This window comes from Pongo abelii, chromosome 3 (genome assembly GCF_028885655.2).
Source record: "Pongo abelii isolate AG06213 chromosome 3, NHGRI_mPonAbe1-v2.0_pri, whole genome shotgun sequence".
Classification (NCBI taxonomy): Eukaryota; Metazoa; Chordata; class Mammalia; order Primates; family Hominidae; genus Pongo; species Pongo abelii.
The window spans coordinates 35,396,197-35,422,430 of NC_071988.2; the positions used below are offsets into that span (position 1 = coordinate 35,396,197).

A 26,234-nucleotide genomic window follows, 5' to 3' on the forward strand; every position below is an offset into this window, starting at 1 on the left:
CTATTAACCAGGAACTACATAATTTGTCACAAGCCTTCCTCATCTCTAATATCTTACCTTCATGATGTTTATAGAATAAAACAAGACAGTGATGATGTCTCAGGACCTACCCTGCTGGCCCCATCCCTGAATGATCCTTCCTGGAAGCCTGCATGATTCCCCTCTCATTTCAGACTGGTCTCAGGTCACCTGTCACCTACTCAGAAAGCCATTCCCTGAGAACCTTGCTCAATTAGTGCCTTCCTTATGTCAGTCACATGCTCTCCTTACCTGACATATTTTATGATTCTCCTATTTTATCACATGGATATCCATTTGAAATTTTATCTGATTACTGATTTTCTTACCCTATTTCCTATTTTAGAAATACTAACTGAACATGTACTTGACATACAAGTCAAACATAATGAAGAGTCCTTCTTTTCACGGAGTTTACATTTTAGTAAGAGAGACAGACATGAAATAGCTAATTACATTTTTTTCTTTATTAATTAGTGTCACAGTGGAGAAGTACAGGATGCTAAGGGTGATAACCTGAAGGTCTAAGTCATCTGAAGGTCAGGAAAAGTTTCTCTGAGAATGGGATATTTAAGCTGAAGTCTAGACGACTTTTGAGTTAGGGGTGTGGAAAGGATGGAGATTACAAAAGTACTCGGAATACCAAAAAGAGCTCATTATAAAAGGGGTGTTTACTGTTAATTCGCATACATGTTTGTATGTCTACGCTTTTAACATATATATTAATGTTTGCTATTTTGCTGTTTCCCTACAGAGATGAACCATAAATCCTTAAATCCAAGAAGGCTTCTGTGTTTATCTTAAGGGAGGACCTGAATAATACCAAGAAGTAAAAAGAACAGAGGAAAGATAATTAGGCTAAATCTTTGAGACAAGGACTAGGATTAAAACATGAGACACTGAGAAATAACCTCGTAGTGAGAGTAGGCTTTGCTTCCTGCATTCATTCCTTAAATTTCAACTGCAGAGTCTACTGACTCCAATTATAAAAACAAAAACATCAGTGTAGTTGTGCCACAAACGACACTGTAACAGCTTTAGACTCTATAGTCCCAACTTTACCAAAAGACTTCAAATCCAGTTTTTTGTTTTTCCTAAAGTAGAACTCAGTGTGGCCTAGCGCAGTGGCTCATGCCTGTAATCCTAGCATTTTGGGAGGCCAAGGTGGGCAGATCACCTGAGGTCAGAAGTTTGAGACCAGCCTGCCCAACATGGTGAAACCCCAACTCTACTAAAAATACAAAAATTAGCTGGGCATGGTGGTGCGCACCTGTAATCCCAGATACTCAGGAGGCTGAGGCAGGAGAATCACTTGAACCCAGGAGGCAGAGATTGCAGTGGGCTGAGATCATGCCACTGCACTCCAGCCTGGGCAACAGAGCAAGACTCTGTCTCAAAAAAAAAAAAAAAAAAAAAAAAAAGGAGTTGAATATCTGAATTTTAATAAGTTACAAAAAGAAGAAGAAGAAGAAAAGCCTCTAAAAAGTTAGCAGCCAGTCTCTTGTGCACACGTTTTTCCAGGTAGTAATGGTAGAGAAACACGCTGAGAAGAGCTGTGTTTATTAACCACTGGAAAGGTTAATACATTAAATGAACAGAGAAAACTATTTTCAGAACAAATAAGAAATAGATTTTGGAGTGAGCTAACTTATTCCTTGTAAGGGAAACAGGAAAATACCTGCCATTAAGAATAGCAACTTAATCGTTACCAGTGAATTTCAATGCTCCATGAGAAGCATTGTTGGGAATTTAGCTAGACAAGGTTGGGAAACAAACCAGTCCAATTAATGGGACTACTTAACTGTTCCTCAAAAGGGTAAGTCCTGCTCTAGGAAGGAAAACAAATACAGAACTGAGTATAAGCATTGGCCTCAGACATCCCTGGGTTTAAACTACTAATTAAATATATGGTCCTGAGCAAACAACAAAACATTTGTTTTATAAAACCAAAAAACATCTTGTATGGTTTGCTGCAAGGAATACATGAGTTATTCTTATGAAGTATCCAGCACACAATAGTTATTAAAGAAAAGTAGGTTCCTGTCCTTGTTTCTGGAAAGGCAGGGGTGGAGAGAGTGGGAGAACAAGAAGGGAAATAGAACACTTTTCTAAATGAAGGTCTGTGTGGGATTGTGGTAGGATGACAGCTTAGATAAGTCCCTCTTTCTTACACGACCATTTTAAAGCAACACACCTCACCTAAGCCAAGGAGGCTGTGGGGCTGGCAGAAAAGAAGCTTTAATGGAATAAACTGTCTTTCAAAAGGTAATGAATAAATTTGAACTTTAATATACTATTTTAAAAACTAAGAATGAGAGAATCAAAGTTTATGTCAATTGTATATACATTTAAAATGCTTATTAAAAATTCTTTAGAAATCACCATCACACTAACATTTCCTGTAAACAAAGTTATTATACTCTACTGGATAGTTCAAACAAATCTTGTACCTGGGCAATAAAGATACTGGTCATCCACTCCGTCTGAGTTTGTGAACTATCACAACACAGGTGCCTGCAAAACGAGATTTATAAACTATGTCATTCAAAAAGACAATTGACTATTCTCTAGTGTATCTGCTGAGTGATTTGGTGATCAAAAATCTCTTTGGGTTTCTCCTGATTAATGACATAATGCAATCACAAAAGTGGAACATTTCAGTACAAGTTGTTTTGGTCTTCTGCTAAATGTACAATACAAAGTTACAGTGTAAATATATTGGTTTAAACAAAATACAACTGAAGCCTTTGGTAAGTGCTGCAAAATGATCACCAATATTTTTTGGAAAGGCAGAAAGATCTATTTCATTTTGCCTTTTCAAGTACATGATGGTAAAACACTGTATTCCACTAAAATTCTGAGCCTGAGAAGAAAAATATGTGCACATTCTCATAAGAGCAGATCTTTCTTTTAAAAAGGCTGAGACATAGTCTCCATCATTGTAATTATAAACACTAATATCCACAGATTCATAAAAAGTAAAACTACATGAAAAACCACTGTATATCCAATAACAGTGATTAAGTAACCTTTTATTGAAAGACTAACTAAAACAGAGACCTTGTCCTGAAGGCTCCTGTAGTCTATTAGGGGAGCTAAGCATGTAGACAAATAAATTACAACACAGTGAGAAAAAGCAAAAATAAAACTGAGTGCAAACATAGAAACCATAGACTTGGGGATGAGGAGAGGGTTGTTCTTTATAAGAGGAAAATTTTATAATTGATATTGGAAAGACCTAATGGGCATTTCAAAGTAATTGTATTCTTTACATTCCTGTATTATCAAAATAATTTACCTGAAAAATGTTGAAAATGAAATTTCTAAAAAATGTGTGTTTTCTTCATCAGCACCTCATGAAAACATTGTCTTTCCCTATTACCATGTCCAGGAAAACCATTCCTGCCACAAATCATTTTAATTATGTACTCTTGTTTATAAAATACTGTAGGTGCAAAGAAGAAATAATGATGAGAGGTGAGAGCTATTAGATAAGGCTTTGGGGCATTTGAGCTATGATTTCAAAGAACATTGACAGTTGAGTTGGTTGGGTCATCAGGGGAGAATGAAAGTATGAGAGGAAAGAGAAGCGAGATGTATAAACAAAGGTTCAGTAGAGGGACCACGTACATCACACATGCAGATGTGAAACAGCAAGGAATGCGTGGTGATTCAAGATAGATGCTTGTTTTGTCATTAAGTGAAAAAGAAAAGCTGTGGGAGATGAAGTTGATGGAGTCATATATAGCCTTGCATGCCACGCAACAATTCTGTGCTTGATCCTACAGGTGAAAGAATTCACAGAAGTTTTAAAGCAGGAGAGAAACATGGTACAGCATAGAAAACACTCCTCAGTGGAGAGGTGGAGAATGTACGCCAAAACAAAAGCAAAGAGGCCTGAAAAGCACTTAGGACTCCTGGAATAATCCAGGCAGATCAATGAAGGCCAGGCCCTCAGGGTAGAGAGGTGTAGGTGGATGAGGGGCACAAGGAAGAGGCAGATCTCCTATGGCTCAGTGACTGATTAGACACAGGGAGGTGAAGAGAAGGAAACACCTAGTACAATCTCTAGAAATACTGATGGATACTGGTAACAGTACATAGCAAAAAGTACATATATAGAAAGAACAGGGTTGAGAGCAGGATATATGTTTTTCTTAAATCTGATTTTAGCTAGTTCTTATTCTATTTTAAAACTATCACCTACTTATCTCATAAAAGCTGAATTCCAAACTCATAATAACTATGGATGAAATCAGACGTAGTTTCACTTCAGAGGCATTGCCAAATAGGATACATGGAACTTGAACCCTGGTACAAATCTGTTTTCCTCTTCTTAGGCTCAAAGTCTTTATAAACAACCCTAATTTCACTTAGGCGAAACACTTTCTGTCTATAGTTCTATCTGCAATTACTGAAATTATTCTTTTCCTGAAATTGTCACCAATATATTATGTCCAAAAGTTGTCAGCTGCTAACTTACCAGTGATGTTTCTCAGAATATGCGGTCAATCCCCAGCTGCATCACATAGAAAAAAAAACACACATAAATTAAAAATAATACATTTTACAAGGCAGAAAACAGGATTAGATGTTAAGGAGATGAGACTTAACGGTGGGAATGCATAGACTTCCATAAGCGATGATTCAATGTGTTAGACTTAGCTAGAGGTGAATGCTAAATGCTAAGGGATCTGGCTACACATTTATATAGAGGCAAGGAGGCTTGTGATGATATGGGGCAGAGAGGAGATGTCTCTGAGAAGATACTCTTAACTGAATAAGGTCAAATGTCTAAGAAAATGACTGAAATAAGATAATATAGAGAGACGTACTGCTACTGGGGGAGGTTAAAGAACATGCCTATTAAAACACGGGTATATCCTCTAGGCTTAGAAACTGAGTATGAAGGCGAAAGTGAAGAAATTTTCAGCAGCAAAATCTCAGAAGCAAGCATATATAAATAATGTACATGATACTAAGTATTAGCGCAAACATTTATTAGCTAATCAAAGTAATCTGTGGTAAGAAATTGTGGTGTAAACCAAATGCTGGGGTACATGAAGTGTTAAAGAGGCACACAATCTGTAGAAGGCACCCACCTCCTCTAGCGTTTACATGCTATGATGGGTTTTCAGTACCAAAGTCAGCATAGTAAAAAGGGAAAATTACAGAGCCAGAACCAAAACATTGTAGAAGCCAAGCATCAGGAAGCTGGAGGGCAGCATTTGCTTTCCTGTGTGTAGACTTGCCTGAGACGCCCTCAGGTTGTGATGTGACAGCTCAGGGAATGAGATGCAGAGGAAGCCATGTACTTCCCAGTAGACAGGGCCTCCTGGGATTTCTTACTTTACACAGAGAGACTGCAATCACCAAGGAGCTTGGTCTCAGTCTCAGTGGGAACATCATCCCTCCTTATCTACTCATACAAGTTCCTTGATCTGCCATAAGAACCCTGTGACAGGGTAAGCAACTTAAAAAAAATTGCTTAAAACTTACTTCATAAAAAGTTAGGCTAAGGCCACTGATCCCTAAATCCTTAAACAGACATATTTTTCCCATAATTTTTTCCTTTCAGCACTTCCCTTTCAAACTTTACCTTGTTGGAGGCTTCATTTTCTTTTTCACTCCACGATAAAACTTCACAGAACTGAGAGAAAACATCTTGTCATGTTTACTACTCTGTAAGGAAAAAAAATAATTTGTAATTAAATGGATTTACACATTTCCTTACATTTTCTTTGAGCATTAATGATTGGGTTTAGAATTGTTTAGTTTCTCAGTGTTTCACAAAACAAACATTTCATGAGTTTAGTAAATGAAGACTCTTCGGATTTACAATGAAGACTCTTGGGATTTACAATACAATCAATACATATTAATAATGTTGGATATATTCATGTTATATATGTGTACACATGTATATACAGACATGCACATGGCTCTATAATTCTTGATTCAAAAACACTTGATGTCAGATGTGCATCATGTCATGGTTAATACTGAGTGCAAACTTGATTAGATTGAAGGATGCAAAGTATTGTTCCTGGGTGTGTCTGTGAGTGTTGCCAAAGGAAACTGACATTTGAGTCAGCGGACTGGGTGGGCACCATCTAATCAGCTGCTAGTGTGGCTAGAATAAAGCAGGCAGGAGAAGATGGAAGAGCAGACTTGCTAAGTCTTTCGGCCTTCATCTTTCTCTGTGCTGGATGCTTCCTGCCCTTGAACATCAGACTCCCAAGTTCTTCGGCTTTTGTACTCTTGGACTTACACCAGCAGTTTACCAGGGGCTCTCAGCCTTCAGTCATAGACTGAAGGCTGCACTGTTGGCTTCCTTACTTTTGAGGTTTTGGAACTGGGACTGAGCCACTACTGGCTTCCTTGCTCCTCAGCTTGCAGACGGCCTATTGTGGGACTTCACCTTGTGACTGTAGGAGTCAATACTCCTTAAACCTCCCTTCATATATATCTATCCTATTAGTTCTGTCCCTCTAGAGGACCCTGACCAAATCACATCAGAAGTGATTTTTCATATTTTAAAAATATAATACAATGCGCATCTGCCATATGTTTTGTAACTCCTCATCACCAGTGTTGACTGGGGCAGTACCCTGCATTCAAAGATATTCATATTTTCAAGATAAAGGCTATATATGTCTTCATGTTGTTGTGGGTCAGATTTTGCCACCAAATGAGCTGGGATTTTCTATACTGTTTGGATTTAGAATTATGAAAAACAGACTCTGGAATATATATGACCACATATTGAGGTATCCCAAAAATCCAAATTAATGAAAATTATCCTAATTAAAATAGACTATTAAAAATTTACAGTTGCCCTAGAGCAATTGCATTTTCTTTATACCTCTCGCAATACTCAGCAGTCAAATCAGAAAAGGGAGGAAAATATGCTCATAAAATTAAAAATTAGTTTCATAAAGCAAATAGGAGGATATAAAAGAAATACAGAAGAAAAGTAACCAGGAAGATGATCAGAAATAATGCTGTGGTGACCAAAGGCCTGGAATTTACATGGTGAATTTATTCCTAATCACTATTATCAGTAAGTTCACTATTATCATCATAGTAGATAATATGTTTTAAAAAAACATATTTTGAATCTTTCCCCTTATGGCTAGATTTCTAGAAATTTAACCACTGAGTCACAGGCTAAGAATATGATTCAGAAGAAAATCTTGTCTAAACTGTTAGGGTACATTTATTTGCCCTATCAAAACCACTAAGGTAACACAAACGTTAAGTGTGATTGTGTATTTATGTATTTGCTAGCCATCGGCAGTTCTGATGTGGTAAACAGTTTATCCATGTCTTTATTTATTTGTTTGTACTAGTTCTTTATGTATTTAATATGAAATTGCCTTGTCTTTTTAAATGAAATATTCTATCCAAATTGCCCTTTGCTTTAACCTAGCTCATTGTTTACCCTATTTTTAATAAGTCAAATATATTGGTCTTTTGGGGGTTGCTTTCTTAACATTTGCTTAAATTTAAAGTGTTCCCCCATAGCTGATAAATATTCAATTGCACGGTCTTGTAGCTTTAAGGGTTGCTTTTTTTTAGGATTTAAATCTTTTGTCAATCTGGAATTTTTTTTATATATACAGTATAAATGATAAGTTAGACGGAAATTTTTTGGGGGACAACTATTCTACCCCAATTTATGGAACAAACATCCCTTTAGACGTGCACTTCCTGTGACATATTAAAATTAAATTCTAATATAAGATTGTTTCCCTAAATTTATGGAACAAACATCCCTTTAGACGTGCACTTCCTGTGACATATTAAAATTAAATTCTAATATAAGATTGTTTCCCTAAATTTATGGAACAAACATCCCTTTAGACGTGCACTTCCTGTGACATATTAAAATTAAATTCTAATATAAGATTGTTTCCCTAAATTTATGGAACAAACATCCCTTTAGACGTGCACTTCTTCTGACATATTAAAATTAAATTCTAATATAAGATTGTTTCCCTAAATTTATGGAACAAACATCCCTTTAGACGTGCACGTCTTGTGACATATTAAAATTAAATTCTAATATAAGATTGTTTCCCTAAATTTATGGAACAAACATCCCTTTAGACGTGCACGTCCTGTGACATATTAAAATTAAATTCTAATATAAGATTGTTTCCCTAAATTTATGGAACAAACATCCCTTTAGACGTGCACTTCCTGTGACATATTAAAATTAAATTCTAATATAAGATTGTTTCCCTAAATTTATGGAACAAACATCCCTTTAGACGTGCACTTCCTGTGACATATTAAAATTAAATTCTAATATAAGATTGTTTCCCTAAATTTATGGAACAAACATCCCTTTAGACGTGCACTTCCTGTGACATATTAAAATTAAATTCTAATATAAGATTGTTTCCCTAAATTTATGGAACAAACATCCCTTTAGACGTGCACTTCCTGTGACATATTAAAATTAAATTCTAATATAAGATTGTTTCCCTAAATTTATGGAACAAACATCCCTTTAGACGTGCACTTCCTGTGACATATTAAAATTAAATTCTAATATAAGATTGTTTCCCTAAATTTATGGAACAAACATCCCTTTAGACGTGCACTTCCTGTGACATATTAAAATTAAATTCTAATATAAGATTGTTTCCCTAAATTTATGGAACAAACATCCCTTTAGACGTGCACTTCTTCTGACATATTAAAATTAAATTCTAATATAAGATTGTTTCCCTAAATTTATGGAACAAACATCCCTTTAGACGTGCACGTCTTGTGACATATTAAAATTAAATTCTAATATAAGATTGTTTCCCTAAATTTATGGAACAAACATCCCTTTAGACGTGCACTTCTTGTGACATATTAGAATTAAATTCTAATATAAGATTGTTTACCTAAATTTATGGAACAAACATCCCTTTAGACGTGCACTTCTTGTGACATATTAGAATTAAATTCTAATATAAGATTGTTTACCTAAATTTATGGAACAAACATCCCTTTAGACGTGCACTTCTTGTGACATATTAAAATTAAATTCTAATATAAGATTGTTTACCTAAATTTATGGAACAAACATCCCTTTAGACGTGCACTTCTTGTGACATATTAAAATTAAATTCTAATATAAGATTGTTTACCTAAATTTATGGCACCGCACCATTGCTCTTTGTTCACTTTTATACAAGGATTATAATATTTAAGTATTTTAGTTTTATTGTATATCTTAATAGTTGGATGGGAAAATAACTCAAATCCATGTTACTTATCTCCCAAAATGTCTTCAAATTATTCTTATCTATTTATCCTTTGAGGTGAATTGTCAAATATTTTTGAAAAGTTATAAAAGTAATTTCCTTTGCAAACTTGAAAATAATTGCATTAAACCTATAAATCAATATTAGCAGATTTAACACCAATTTTACTCCTATCAGAGAAGTCTATAGTTTTCTTCTCATAAGCTTCCACTTCTTAAGGCTGTTTTCAAGTAGTTCATGCATTTTCTCTTTTAAATCCAGGTGGGGACTGATCTTTGGATATTGATTCTGTAGCCTGCTAATTTGCTGAATTTTAAGGAAGAACATTTTAACAATTTGAACTGTCTAGTATGAGGTAGCTTTGTAAGGTAGTAAGTGCCCACAGTAGGATATATTCAAGGAGAGGAGAGCTATCAGGAATGTATGCAGTATAGGTGACTCCTAGCCACCTGTGTCAGAGGTTAAATCAAATTACAACCAAGGTTTGTGTTCCTTTTAATAATTTTGATTGCTATTCCCTCAGACGCAGTCCCAACTGAAGCAGCAGGGTTGGCTCCAACTCTAGCAGTATGGGGAAGATAGGACTTGCATATAGGAGAATGAGAAGCACTGTGCCTGAACCAGACAGTCTTCATTTACACAGGACATTGATGATTTCATGACTGCCTACATTTTGAAAAACTTTTGGTAATAAGTAGATTGAGAGTCGAGGTAATTGACTGCCCAAGTCACTCTTGGCATGCAGGCTCATTACTTTATACCACAGCCTGTCCAAAGAAACACAAATGATATAATTTGAGAGGAGATCAGCAATTGTAGAAACACATTCTTTTCCATTTCAGTTTTGAAACTGAATATTCATAAAGAAGAGCTATATAGATCTTAATGGAAAGTTCTATAAAAGGAAATGTCATTTGGCAAGATCGCTTTACTGCTGGCTTATTACAACTTTCTCTTTCGGTATGTGTAACTTACAGAGAATTTCTCCAAAAAGTTCAATATACTAGACTATTATGAAGTCTGAAACGTGTAGCCACTCTATTTCAAAGTGAAGTTTTTAAGTTAGCCAATTAAATGAGCGTGCTTAAAAAATTATTCCTGGCACCTAAAAAGAGTTTGCTTATTGAAGTATAGGCATCTTTTAATGATCCCTTTTACCCATTTGCTTTCTTCACATCATTAATGGTATAATGGTAATATTCTCTGAAACCTCTCACCTTTTATGTAAATTAAGTCTGAAAACAATTAACATTTTCTGTTCAGGGAAAACTTGCAGAACAAAAGATATCTTTCCCTGTGTATTACCCCAATTTGTTCTTAATAAGTACTCATAAATTATCTCTAATTAACACAAAGTCACTTTAAATACACTTCTCAATTTGTAATTTTTCCTCCCTTTTAACTAAATCATTTTTAAAATATATACAAGCAAGCATATATTAATGGCAACCACTAAAACAAATGCTAAGTCTTTACTCAAAAAGGTTAGATTTTACTATTGATGATTTACTATAAAATCATTTAAAAAGTTAACATCGCCAATGGCTTCACCATCACTATTAATAGGGACAGATCAGTAACATGAAAAAATAACAAAATGAAATCATGTGCTGAAAATAATCATAGTTTGAGTTTAAAGGAAAAGCATGAATCTCTCATCTGCTTTTCAAAATGTAAAAATTAAAGTATCAGTTGCATTAATCTATTCTGACAGATATGCAAATATAACTTTCAAATGCTTAATAATCAGACAATAATTCCATAACTTGAGGTCACTGTTATTAAAAAATGTGTTCAGTGTCCTTAAAGAGCACTCTTTTCAGAGAAGTTCTTGAGACTATCACTGCCTACCAGGTTATATAAGTTAGCTCAGATTGAGCAAGATGATCCTTTCAAAAAGATACAAATTCTTAAAGCTAAACTTAATCTGTTAAGGGATATGAGACCCTTCATCTCACTTACAAAAACAATGCATCTGTAAAAGTCACTGCATGAACAGCCTTCCTTGTGGCAGATATTAAAGTGTACATCAGCTTGAGAGAAAACACTATAAAAACTGAACTGTTTGCATTTCCTTATTTAAAAATGTTTGATACTATTTAATAAAAGTAAACTTATTCTCTACACATAAAATTCTTTCAGCAAAAACACTAAGGTAATACAAATGTTAAATTTCCTTTGTAAGTTTCTGCACAGAGCCTTTGGAGTCTAATGCCTGGAAATGAATTCTGACTCCATCGCTTACTGTGTATGTGATTTTGGAAAAGTTATGTAACGTCTTTGAGAGTCTATTTCTTCATCTGCATAGTGGGAATAAGAGTACCAATTTCGTGGGGGTAACTGTATAGATAAAATGAGATAATCCAAATAAAATGTATGGAACTCTGCTTCGCATAGAGTAGCCACTTGAATGTTAGTTGCTGCTATTATTACTGCACTGTCATTACTACTACCGCAAACTACTATATTTGTTTTTAGCAACCTTCTGTTGCTACACAATGAAAAGTGTCAGTTTCTTGACGGGAAGAAAAAGTTCAGGTTGATTTCTAAATATGCCAACTGCAAAAGTGATCCTTAACCAACATATTATGTATATGCAAGGAACGTGATTAAAGAAATCAGTCTTTTGAAAATCAAGGTGGGTGGTCCACTGCACAAAACCAAACAAAATTCTAGCAGATTCAGTTCTAGCTGACTAGAATAATAAGCTGTGAAGTCTAGCCTGTATTTTCACAAGCATAAACGTAAAGTTTGTGAACCTTAAAATCTGATGTGTTCCATCACATAACCCCATAATTCTACGAAATCTACTATTCCTCTATGGGTAAAATTGAAGAATGATAATAAATGATAGTAACCACTTGATACCCACACAGACTCCCTTCTGGATATCAAGTGGGGGTTCAAATGCAGTATATAATATGAATCTGTGATAAGGGCTGCAAAATTCAGGCTGTTTTATTAGTCTCCGGCCCAGACATTCCACTGTCCTTGAGGAAAGCAAACATTGGAATGTATACACAGAATACAATGCTACTATGATTTATTCATGCCCACACGGAGGCTCCTCTGCTGGAGGAATATACAGAGAAAGTAATTAAAGCACAGGGAGTGCTCAACAGCAGCCACAGAACAATACAGCCACGGATTTGGAAAGCTGCCTAACAATTCTTTCTTTGGAACATATTAACAGATGTTACAGTCTGGTCTTTCTTTGTGCATCTCCACAACAGAACACAGTGAAGCACCATTCACTTATAAGTGTGCAAGCAATGTTTACCCAAGTGAATTTTATAATTCAATATTTAAAAAGTATTTTCCAGGTCCTGCTGACTTCCATTCTACATTTAAAGTAATTGCCTTGGTACTACTTGAATCTCAAAGAGAGTTGTTGCTGCATACCCCCATGTGACCACCATCCAAAACAGGATAAAGAAGATTTCTATCTAGAAAGTACCCCACTGACCTTTTTCCTTGGCAATTCTGCAGCAAACTCTGTCCCCAACCTAAGCAAACACTTTCTGACTTCTATCACCATAGAATGGTTCTGCCTGTTCTTAGACTTCTTATGAACAGACTTATAGGATACTATTTTGTGTCAAGTTTCTTTGGTTTCAAAGGTTTTAAAAACTCACCAATGTTGTGGCTTGTTTTAATATTCATTTTTGTTGCTGAGTAGTATTCCATTACATGAATAGAATATTTTCCTATTGGTGGACATTTGGAATGCTTCCAGTTATCAGCTTTTATGAATAAATCTGCTTATGAACATTCTTGTTACAAGTGCATTTGTGAATATAATTCACAAATGCTTTGAGTAGAGCTGCTGGATCATGGGGTAGATTATGTTAGTAACTTCATTTAAAAACTGACAAATAGTTTTACAGAGTGATTGTGTGATTTTACCCTTCCACCAACAATTTATGTGGGAGTTCTAATTACTCTACATCATTTTTTAACATTGGGTGTTATCACTGTTAAGATTTTAGTCATACCAAGGAGTGTGAAATAGTGTTTTGTGGTTCTAATTTTAACTTCCTGATTACTAATGATACTGAACACTTTTGGTTCAATGGGTTATTGGCCATTTCTACATCCTCCTTCATGTAATGTCTGTTCTATCCTTGCCAAAATTTTTATTGAACTGTTTTTCTTATTGTTGATTTAGAAGAGCTCTTTATACTCCTGATATGAGTCTTTTCCTGATATATGTTAATTAATACATTTTCTCAATCTGGGACTATTAATACATCTTTCTCAATCTGGGACTTGCCTATTCATATTCTTAGTGGTATCTTTGGATGAGCATGCTATTATTATTACATTATATTTATAAAAAGAATTTTCACATATATTATTAGACCACTAGCTTGACTAATAAAGAAGAGAGAATATTTGATAAACACAATCAGAAACAATAAGGGAGATATTACTACTGATCCCATAGAAATATAAACAAACATCAGAGAATATTATGAATACCTCTATGCACATAAACTAGAAAAGCTAGAAGGTACATTCTGGACATTCCTGGACACATACAGCCTCCCAGACTAAACCAGGAAGAAACTGAATCCCTGAACAGACCAATAACCAGTTCTGAAATTGAAGCAGTAATAAAAAGCCTACCAACCACAAAAATCCCAGGAATCGAAGGGATTCACAGCTGAATTCTACCAGAGGTACAAATAAGATCTGGTACCATTCCTACTGAAACTATTCCAAAAAATTGAGGAGGGACTCCTTCCTAACTCATTCTATGAAGTCAGCATCATCCTGATACCAAAACCTGATAGAGATACGACAAAAAAGAAAACCTCAAGCCAATGTCCTTGATGAAACATCAGTGCAAAAATCCTCAACAAAATACTGGCAAATTGAATTCACCAGCACACCAAAAAGCTTATCCACCACCATCATGGAATAGTATGCATCCATAAAAAAGAATGAGATCATGTCCTTTGCAAGAACATGGATGGAACTGGAGGCCATTATCATTGGCAAACTAACATGGAATAGAAAAACAAACAATGCATGTTCTCACTTACAAGTGGGAGCTAAATGATGAGAACACATGGACACATACAGGGGAACACCCCCCACTGGGGCCTTTTGGTGAGTGGAGGGTAGAGGATCAGAAAAAACAACTAATAAGCACTAGGCTTAATACCTAAGTGATGAAATAATGTGTAAAACCAATCCCCATGACTCAAGTTTACCTATCTAACAAATTTTCACTTGCACTCCTGAACTTAAAAACCAAAAAAAATTTCAACAAATTAAAGAAAAATGCTGTTAACCTGTTGCAGTCTTATAAAAACCAAATCCCTGGAGGTGGCGCCTGTGAACATATTTGTTTTGCTTTTTTTATCCTAATGCTTTTTCAAAATTGCAGTGTATATATAATACATATATAAAAAGTACACAAAACATACATATTTAGCTCAATGAATTTTAATAAAGTGAACATACTGGTGTAACCTGCACCCAGAGAATATTTAAAAAATCATATATTATTTTTTAAGCATTAAAACAACCTGACAAGCAGAACTCATACTATCTTAAATTATGGATTCGGATACTGAGGTTGAGAGGTTAAGTTACTTATTCATGTAACCAGCTCTTCACAGAGATGAGATTTTCTGATGTTAAGTTCAATATTTTTATAGCTACATCATTTAACTACTCCCTCTTTTATATCTCTAATTCTCTTATCCACTCTACAATTATTTAGTAAGATCTTTTAGGGAACTAAATTACAGGGAATATATCAATAAGATTACACTAATACATATGAAATTAAAAATGAGTCAATTCATTCAACTGTATAGGAGAGATACTAAAAAGATTTATTTTAACTTTTGGGTTTGGTCATTTTATTGCCCCTTTTATTAATTTCCAGTAGCTAATCTGAAGCCTTTTATTTTAGGGTATCACACATTCTCTATTAATTTTATTGACTGAGATGTTGATTTATAACACATATTAGACTTTTCTTCAGGGCTTAAGTCATTCACTGTCCTACAAAATCTGAGGTGCCTAAAAAGGCCTTATAAAATTCTTCACTGTGTTACTGACTGTATTAATATCTTATACCAGAGGCTGAAGGAAATCATCAGCTTACCATGCATTTTATATACTACAGGCAGTGACTTCCAAGAGAGATGGCTGACAGTAGCATAAAATACGAATGTTAATACCCACACAAATAAAAATGTATGCATGTTCAAATACTATACCTTCACATCCTTGTAAAGAAAGAGAAACCCATCTCGTAAAACAAAATACCGGTCTTGAAACTTATTTCCAGATAGCATTTTGGATGGTTCTTCTTTGATTTTCAAGATTCCTTCTTTGATGCTTCCCAGTGTACTCCGGTCTGTAAAGTACAACATTACGTTTGTGAGTTGGGTACATTTTTACTTATTTGAAACACAGTACCAAACATTTCTGTATTGTCAGTTTTAATAATGTAAAATAAGAACTTGTTTACCACCACTAAAGTCTAAGGTGAACTTCTGGGAATACCATGTGTCTGAAGTATTGCTGTTTATCACGTATGGGCCTGCCTTGACTGTTCAAGTAGCCACAGGCTAGAAATCACACAAAATGTGGTTTGTATGGGTTGAGAGGTGCTATAAGTGTAAAGTTTCTACTACATTTTAAAGACTTTATATGGAAAAAAATATATATCGGCTGGGTGCAGTGGCTCACACCTGTAATCCTAGCACTTTGGGAGGCTGAGGCGGGTGGATTATCTGAGGTCAGGAGTTCGAGACCAGCCTAGCCACATGGGGAAACCCCGTCTCTACTAAAAATACAAAAATTAGCCATGCGTGGTGGCATGCGCCTGTAGTCCCAGCCACTGGAGGAGGTTGAGGCAGGTGAATCGCTTGAACCCGGGAGGCAGAGGTTGCAGTGAGCTGAGATCATGCCATTGCACTCCAGCCTGGGTAACAGAGTGAGACTCTGTCTCAAAGAAAATAATAAAAAAAGAATATATCACAATTTTTAAAATATTAAGTACATATTGAAATGTATTTTGGATATTGGATATGTGATATTAAATAAAACATACTGGTAATTTTACCTATTTCTTTTTACTTTTTTCTAATGTGGCTACTATACAATTTATAATTACATATATGGCTTATATTTCTTTTGAACCCCACTGGTATAAACAATGCAAATATGCAGATAAAAAAGGAAACACCTTTAAGAATTCTGACTCAAATCCACAAATTTTTAAGGCATTAAAGAAATTTTTATAAATGTGAAACAGGCAAGGGTAAGAAAGGCAAAACTGCTAAGGTAGAACATTTACCCATCAATGATAGACTGAATAAAGAAAATACAGTACATTTACATCATGGAGTATTATGTGGCCATAAAAAGGAACAAGATCATGTCATTTGCAGGGACATGATGGAGCTGGAGGCCATTATCCTTAGCAAACTAATGCAGGAAGAGAAAACCAAGTGCCACCTGTGCTCACTTATAAGTGGGAGCTAAATGATGAGAACACGTGGACACATAGAGGGGAACAACACACACTGGGGCCTATTGGAGGGTGGAGGGTGGGGGGAAGGAGAGAATCAGGAAAAGTATCTGATAGGTACTAGGCTTAATATCTGGGTGATGAAATAATCTGCACAACACACCCCCATGACCCAAGTTTACCTATGTAACAAACCCGCACATGTACCCCTGAACTTAAAAGTTATTTTTTTAAAAAAAGAAATAACAGGAGAAAACAGAACTGATTTGAGAAATAACATACTTGAAAAATTAAATCTAAACATGCAAAAATTGCTACAATTTATTGATTACCTATTAGACACCCACGAATTATATATGCTCTCTAATAATAACACCAAAAAATTGTGATTATCATGTTCATTTTACACATGATAATACTAAGGCTTAGAAAGGTTAAGCAGATTTCTCAAGGCTGCAGAGCTAACTTAAGGAGATTAAAACTCAACTTTTTTAAAAAAAAAATTGTGTTTTGGATTCAGGAGTACATGTGCATGTTTGTTACAAGGGTGTGTAACGCTGAGGTTTGGGGTTCCATTGATTAAGTCACCCAGATAGTAAACATAGCACCTGATAGAAAGTTTTTTCAGCCATTATCCTCCTCCTTCCTTTTGGAGTCCCCAGTGTCTACTGTTTCCGTATTCATATCTGTGTGGACCCAAGGTTTAGCTCTCACCTGTAAGTCAGAACATAAGATATTTGATAAAACCCCAATTCTAAATGCATGTTCTTTTCTAGACATTGCTGCCTCAGAGAAGAAACTGAGGAATTTTACAATAATTGAGTCCAAGTTTAAACCTAACATATCACTAGAGAGACCCCCTCACATTTCCATAATATCCTTTTCCTACTATTATGATGGGTCTAATGGACATTTACTAATAAGCCAGAATTCCCTCCAGTTTGGTTTACACATTATTTTTGTAGCTCAGAGATTGGCAAATTATGGCTGCAGGCCAAATCCAATCCTCTGCTTATTTTTATATGGCCCATGAGCTAAGAATAATTTTTACATCTTTAAATGGTTGAGAAAAATTTCTCAAAAGTTTGATGACACACGAAAATTACATGAAATTCAAATTTTAGTCCTATAAAAATAAAGTTTTATTGGAATGCAGCCTCACATCATGTCTGCGAACATGATACAGGGACAGAGCTGAGTAGTTGTTTCAGAGACCTTATGGCTTACAAAACCTGTAACATTAACTCTAGGCCTTTTACGGAAAAAAGCTTGTTGACTCTCACTTCTCAAGAATAGCCTTAAGGGAAACTCCTCTCCACCAAGAACCTGTTCAATCTCTTTGCCTTTAGTTCAGTAGTTTCTTTATTCATTCTTCCATCAAAAAAGTACTTTTTCTTACTATCAAGCTTTGTGTTAGGCACTGTGGTAGAGGGACAAATAAAATTATAGAATTCCCAGGAACACAAAGGAAAGGGAAAAGGCAAAGGATATTTCAGAAAGACAGAATATGTGAAGGCATGAAGTGATAACATAATGGTAATAATCTGAGCACCCTTTAGTGAACAACTCATATAATCACCTCTAGTGTTTGTGGAGCATGAGGCAAGCACTGTGCTAGCCCTTTCCATGAATGCCTCATTAAAGGCTCAGAATCACACTTTCAGGTAGATTAATCACAATTAATATAATTTTATAGATGTAGAAACAGGTTTGATATAATTATGAAACTTATCCAAGGCACACAGCTAAAGAGTGCTGTCATCAGAATTCAAAGTCAGGTCCACCTAGCTAGACTGGGAAGGTGCTTTCACAGGTATTTAAAGATCAAAAATACCTAACAAAATGTTTGTGATTAAAATCCATTTCTGATGATGTGTGATGTATAAAGACATGTCAGATTCATCTGTTTTTGGATTAATTTGTATTGACAGGGGCATCAGAAACTGAGATATTCTTTCCTTCCCAGGAAAACTCTGGCTTATATCAGAAAAGCTCCCCTCCTTTGTCCCACAATTTTCTGCCCATGGCCCAGTCCTTGCAGGGTGGAAGAAGAGGAGGCAGAGCCACCAGCCATAGATGTTGTTCTATAGTTTGAATGCATGCCCTAAATTTTCCACGTAAATTGTTATAATGATTCATCTTTTTCTCCTTATTTTTACATTTTATTTTTAGCATGTTCTAAATGGCTAAATGTGTTTCTGGGATTCCTACTCTGTGACATTCAAGTTAGATAAATTTTGATCTGGTTTTACAAGCCAGAAAATAAGATTCAGAGAATTATAATGACCTGCCCAAATACATAAAAATTAGTAAGTGATAGAAAAGGGGATTGAAGACTAGCAGAAATAAATATAAAGCAAAACCAAAAAGCACAATACACTTTGTGCTCCCATGCACTGTAATTTGTTGTAGCTTATGAATAAAAGGCTCTGTGCAAAAAAGGGTAGATCCTTTAACAGTAATTGTATTTCGTGTGTAAAACTGACAATGTGCCTCACGTAGAAATCATTTCAACTAATTTTTGTGACACAAAAACACTTTTTTGTGAGAACATCAAATTTGTATGTGCTTTTTATCATGCACAAATTTGTCAGTATATCTCCAGTCTAAAACTTTCCCCTGAAATCCAGATACATATTCAACTGCTTACTTGAGAACTGAAGAACAATAAAAAGAAAGAGAAACCTCAAGCCAAATAGCCATGATATGGTCATTATGCTGTCAGCTTCTGCTTTTCCTGTAAAATAAGAGTAATGACACCTATCTTGAAGGATTGTTGTGGGCCTTACGTAGGATAACGTACACACAGGATGTATGGCAGAACACTGTATCAGGTCTATCAGTCTAATACCTTCCTGGTATTAAGGTGATAGAACTTTAAATATCCATGCATCATTTCTAAAATTTACAAAATAAAAACTTTAGAAAAAAAATTAGTCTTTCTGGGCACGGTGGCTCACATCTGTAATCTCAGCACTTTGGCAGGCTGGGGCAGGTGGATCATCTGAGGTCAGGAGCTTGAGACCAGCCTGGCTAACAAAGTGAAACCCTATCTCTACTAAAAATACAAAAAATTAGCCAGGCATGGTGGTGTGCGGCTATAGTACCAGCTACTCAGGAGGCTGAGGCACGAGAATCATCTGAACCTGAGAGGCGGAGGTTGAAGTGAGTCTAGATTGTGCCACTGTATTCCAGTCTGGGTGGCAGAGTGACACTCCGTCTCAAAAAAAAAAGAAAAAGAAAAAAATAGTCTTAAACCCAACAACCCTTAATCTGTTTGGGGAAAACATTTACTAATGCAGCAAATAATACACAAATGTTCACACTTAAAATTAGCATAAGAGAACAAAAGTTAAAAATACAAATAGTTCCTTACAACTCAAATATATGAGCATGGAATGACCACCTGGATGCACAAGTGCCCAGGATTAATCACATTACTGATCCTAACCATGAATAAACATATATAACAAACCCGATAGTTTTCATGATACACATACTGACCTCAGACAGTATTTTATTGATCACACTGTCATACTAATAGGTTCTTTTAGGTACTTTGTGACTTTTAAATAATTACTGAAAAATATACTGCTAAAATTTGTCTTCTGGTACAATGCCTTAATATTCAATTCCACAGAGAAATACTGTAAAGGATTTTTATAGCTAACAAGTATAGTAAGCAATTTGCTAAACATTGTATGGACTTGGTCATACAGCTGATTTAGAACAAGAGAGTCAAGAAAGGCATCTATAATGCCTTGTTGACTTACAAATAGGTATTTTTAAAAGCAAGTTATAATCAAGTTGTGAAATATAGATATTTAAATTGCTTAAGTCAGTAAAATCCATTCACACCTTCTGACAGTACTTTTCATTTACATTTTTGTTCAAATTAATAAACCTTTCCATTTTTACCAAGAAATAAGCCTATGTCTGGTATTAAAGTAAACAACTCATAGTCATAAAAAAAACAGACTTAGGGGAAACTATTGTTTAAATTTTAAATATCGTTTAAATAGTAACATTTACTTTAACAATCATTGTATGTGATTGAGCATATTGAGTATAAACCTTAGGGTGCACCCTATTAATGGACTCAGGATGAAAGTTTTGAAAGGAATATATGCTAAGGATGAGGGAAGAACAAAAAATACTTTGAAATTTGAAGCTCTATGATAAATATTATGATTTAAAAGACTTTCTAAAAGCTCTCACAACCAAACTCCTATCTGTTCCCAAGATGTTAAAATAAGTAGAAAGCCACCAATTAAAGGCCAAAATAAAGCTACACACTTTGGGGTACACTGTGTGTAACTCTATATGTTACAAAATGAAGGTCATGAATTGAATGGCTTCCAGTAATTCATTCTTCCAAACTGTTCAGGTACTGGTTGGACTCTCAACTTTGGGGTACTTCACTCATATTTTTTACTCCCTTGACCTCTTGCTAGACAGAAAGCTCCCTTGCTACTAGGGAAAACCATCTATTGTTTTCGTGTGAGTATAACAGGTTTGAAAGTTTAATGCACTCCCCAAAGCACTAAATTCTCCCAGAGATAAATCCTGGGATGCACATTAATAGGTACTATTTCATTTACTACCTTTTGATCTTTCATTCCAATCAAATTACACTATAATGTTACCTCTACTGAATCATAAAACCCTCCCCTATTCTTGGTAGTTGCTAGGATGAGAAAGGGTAGGTTGCAGTTTATTGAAAGATCTTTAGAATTAAAACTGTGGGTAAGAAAACAAACATGTATTGTAAGTTATATTGAGCTATCAACTTGTTATTAATTTAGAAAAGCTCTTAAAAGTCACACGTAGGAAACAAAGCAGAATGGCCAAATTTATTTAAGCAGAACAGACATATCATGTAACCAGGCAATGAAACTGAAAAGCTCGCACCTCCAAAAAAAAAGTTTTTCTAAGCCATTCGAAAACCTCAATTTTTTAGTACAAAAGCAGTTATCTCCTAACCACCAGCCCCAAATCCCAATAGAATAATTGATAGGTGGAGGAGGCTGGGGTTGAGGGGAAGAGGAGAGAGAAACACACACCCAGGAATGGCATTTCTCAGATATATATCCCCCCCTTTACCCTCCATGTCCAGGCAGCTAGCAATCAATCATTATTCTTTCAGCAATTCTCTTTGGGATTCAATTCCACTTCATTCCCATTGTTATCACCCTACACACTTCCTTTTCTCTCTAATCCTTGGATTTCAGAATTCTCTAACTCCGTGTCCTACCTTCCTAATGGCTCCAACACACAACTGCAGATTCTTGTTATGAAAACACGTCTTCATCATTTTATAAAAGCCCTGTCCAGAGCCCTACTTTTCTAATGATTAAAGCCTTACCTTCCTAAAGTCAAAAGCCTACACTCCTCTTCTGACTTTTAAAACATGAAATAAATGGACAACCCCTATACCTCTCTGTAAATTATTAAACTAAAATATAATATTTAAGTTCAATTGATAATAATACACTATTTGGAAAACCAATACTTGTCTTTGTGGTATGACTCAAGTTAATCACTTGATTGATCTTGAGAGAAATCCTGTTTTCTTTGATTCTGTACAAATTCGATTCCTACTTCTGGACCTAACTCATCCATGAAGATTCTTCCAGCTACTTCAGTCCATATTTTTTCTCTCATGCCACTAAACTCCAAGATCTAATATCACCCTTGAATTCATGAAACATCATATTTGCTTCATTATTTAACTCTTTTTTTATTTATCAACGTTTAAACTCTGGGGTACATGTGCAGGATGTGCAGATTTGTTACACAGTAAACATGTGCCATGGTGGTTTGCTGCACAGATCAACCCATCTCCTAGGTATTAATGTAAGTACCCAATAGCTGTTCTTCCTGATGTGTTCCCTCCCCCTACCCTACCCTCCCCACGGACAGTCCCTGGCGTGTGTTGTTCCCCACCCCATGTGTCCATATGTTCTCATCATTCGGCTCCCACTTACAAGCGAGAACATGCGGTGTCTGGTTTTCTGTTCCTGTGTTAGTTTGCCGAGGATAACAACTTCCAGCTCCATCTGTGTCCCTGCAATGGACATGATCTCATTCCTTTTTATAGCTGCATAGTATTCCATGGTGTATATGTACCACATTTTCTTTATCCAGTCTATCGTTGATGAGCATTTGGGTTAATTCCATACATTTGCTATTGCCAACACTGTATTTTGAAAGAAAATATTTCTACTTCTTGAAGGGCATGGGCCTTATCTACAGTGCTGGGTTGACCTGGCTACAAGAAATCCACAGAAACGATAATCTAATAGTTACTCCCATTACAATATGGTACGCCTGTCATACAAGCTATAAAGGGAGAGAAAATTCACTTTTATTTGAGCTACTCTTTACTTCTCTGAGGCTTCCCTGGTTTGTGACAAACAAACATTGTAACAGTTTCACCTCTCTTAAGTACATATTCATTTTGTATTTCCTGTTTAAAATAATGTAGACTTTGGTTTATCTTCTTCAATCTAGGTAAGAGCTGACACAATACAGTGACTAAGAGCACATTCTGGCACTAGACTGCCTGGGCTTGAATGACAACCACATTCTCTGCTAGATAGCAGACAGTAATCTCTAAATCTCAATTATCTTTTCTGCAAAATGAGAATACATACAGTACTTACCCAGTGGATGTGGTATATAAATTGCTCAGAATAGAGCTTGGCAGAGAACAAGAAGAATGTAAGTCCTTGTTTAATTAATGGAGGGCGGACATAATTTTTCTCTGTGTTGCAGAATCTAAGGCAAACACTACAGAAACAACTACCCTTACAAAAGTCTGATGACTTATAGATTTAGTTTCTAGGAGTCTAAAAACCTAACAACTGATTTATCCTTGACTTCAGGATAGTAAGGGGTAAGGGGTTTATGACAGAATATATAAGCTGGATACGGAGAGATCTTGACTATAATGCCTGTTTCTCCACTTATCAGCAGGTTGCCTTGAAAGAGTTACGTAATACCTCTACGTCCCAGTTTCTCCATTTGTAAGTAGTAGTAAACAACCCTAAGACAGTAGGAAGATGACATAAAATAATGTAAGTAAAGCATTTAGCCCAGCGCACATAGTAAATTCACAGTAACTATGAACTATTGTTATCTCTCATATATTATCTGATCAGTGACAAGGAAATACACAACAAATTGATCTATTTTTCATGGTCTGCACGTGTCTGTCTTCTTCTCTTGCTGACAAAGACTATTTCTTCAGAGCTGTGCCTTATCTTAAAAAATAATTTGTTCCAAGTTCCACCTGTCCCATGTACTCTAAGTGATGAAGGGCACAAATGGGCAGTTTCCATGAGAAGCAACCCCCTTGAAATTATGCCAAGATCAAGTAATTTTGCAATATTTGCAGGATAACATCTAAAAAGTCCTTCCGAATTCAAAATTATGCATATTTTCTCTTCTTCAGAATTGACTGTATAGATGCATTTTTTTTATAATTTTGATGAGGGAGAATTACTCATATATTTCATTCACTGTATGATATTCACTCAAAATGCATTTTGGTGAAATTTACATTAGAAGATACCAAACTGGGCATAATCGCTGCTTGAAAGTACGTTACTTCTTTCTTTCCTACTTTCTTTTTTTTAATTAACACTTGAAGATTTATTTTTAGAACACTAATGGGGGGGGCATCTTTTTAAGGCTAACAGATACAGACACATTGTGACACTTCAAGAAAGTAATCTATTTCTTAGGATAAGCCAAGTATGCCCCCTTTACTCCAATCTATTCTCCTTTATGTTATTTGTACAGTTGGCCCTCTGTATCCATGGATGCCGCATCTGTCAATTCAACCAATAGCATATCAAAAAATGTTTGAAAAAACAAAAATAACAATTTAAAATACAAACAGAAAAAAACGCAGCATAGCTATTTGCATAGCATTTACATTGCATTAGGTATTATAAATAAACAGATGATTGAAAGTATGGGAAGGATGTGCGTAGATTACATGCAGATACTCTGCCATTTGATATAAGGGACTTGAGCATCTGCAGATTTTGGTCTCCATGACAAGCAGGTGGCAGGGGGGAGACGTGGTAGTGTCCTGTACCTCCCCATGGATACTGAAGGAAGACTGCATTGAAGTAGCAGTGGTTAAAAGATCAAGTAGCCTGTTGACATCCTTCTATCATTAAATTATTTATAGTTAAATTATAAATATAGTTACTATTGGAACAGGATTTAATAAAAAAGTACCAGAGATTTTTTTTTTTGCTATTTTACTACTAATGCAGCAAATTGCAGAAATCAGAAAATTGTTTTCCTATACTGTTTTCATTATTACATTGAATTATAATAAACATTTCTAAAATATAATTTAGTGTAAGTGATATATTTAGTTTATATTCAATAGTGTAAGTGATATATTTAGTTTATATTCAATGAATGTATAATTTTCAGCATACTGTTAATAAATGCAGAGATAGCACTGGAGTTTTCAGTGATCAGATATATTTTCTGATCACTGAAATCAGTGATTCAGATATATTTTCTGATCACTGAAATCAGTGATTCAGATATATTTTCTTTCATGTGATTCTCATGCAACTTTGCAAAGTAGGGAAGACAGGTTATATCATCTTATTGACAAATGTGAAAACTGTGGCTCACAATTATGTGACAAGATTAGAAAGCAACATGCTAGAATATGAATTCAGGTCTCTTAATATCTAACATGAAATTCTGTCCTCTACCCTGGGATACTTCTAAGTAATAGTCATGATTACCATGACCACCATCATCACTATCAACCACAATAACAATACGTGTCCAGGTGCCTTGCTTGGTTTCACGCATCATTTTACACTGTTAAGCACTCTTTTTTCCTAAAAATTACTCCTTTGATAATTTATGTGGCATTGCTCTCTTTCTTTCTTGAAACTTTTCTGATTGTTCCTTCACAGGGCCTCTTTTGTTACACCTGTTCTTTAAATGCTGGCGTTGTGTCTCTGATATTCTTACTCTAACACTAAAATTGCATGACTTAGTATTCTGCCAAGGCTAAAACCACTTTCCACACAATGAGCTCTTAGGTTTAGGTATTTAGTTCCCTTCTAGACACATATCCTTAAACACACGTCAGACCCTTAAAGCTCAGCACATCCAAAACTGAATTCTGTGGCTCCGTCCATTACTCCCAACCAGCAAGCTCTTCTAGTCTCCCTATCTTAACATCCCAGGAGTTATCCAAACCAAAATACCAAGAACTACAATCCAGCTTTCATGGTAACGATCTGATGATATACACTCTGGAAAGCATTCCCTAACTACCTAGATAAAAGTGAGTTGGCAGTCCTCTAAAATATGGTCAGTACTTGCTCAGTTATAAACTGTTTCATATATTTATATATTTTTAAAGTTTATTCAACATGTACTTTTAGTGAGTAAAAGAGTAA

General features: G+C 35.3%; 1 protein-coding gene across 4 annotated transcripts in view; it reads right to left on the reverse strand.

The window, feature by feature from the left end:
• ARAP2 (ArfGAP with RhoGAP domain, ankyrin repeat and PH domain 2) overlaps positions 1–26,234 on the reverse strand; it is a 249,271-nt gene that overhangs the window by 80,547 nt on the left and 142,490 nt on the right. For all 4 annotated transcript variants that reach the window (XR_010139659.1, XM_024246354.3, XM_054553813.2 and 1 more), the window contains 4 exons: positions 15,524–15,663; positions 5,618–5,700; positions 4,502–4,537; positions 2,469–2,532 (listed from right to left, as the gene is read on the reverse strand). Coding sequence is in view for 3 of the 4 variants with exons in the window: in XM_024246354.3 (XP_024102122.3) it covers positions 2,469–2,532; positions 4,502–4,537; positions 5,618–5,700; positions 15,524–15,663 (323 nt within the window). In the remaining variant the exon portion in view is untranslated. The remainder of the gene's footprint in view (positions 1–2,468; positions 2,533–4,501; positions 4,538–5,617; positions 5,701–15,523; positions 15,664–26,234) is intronic.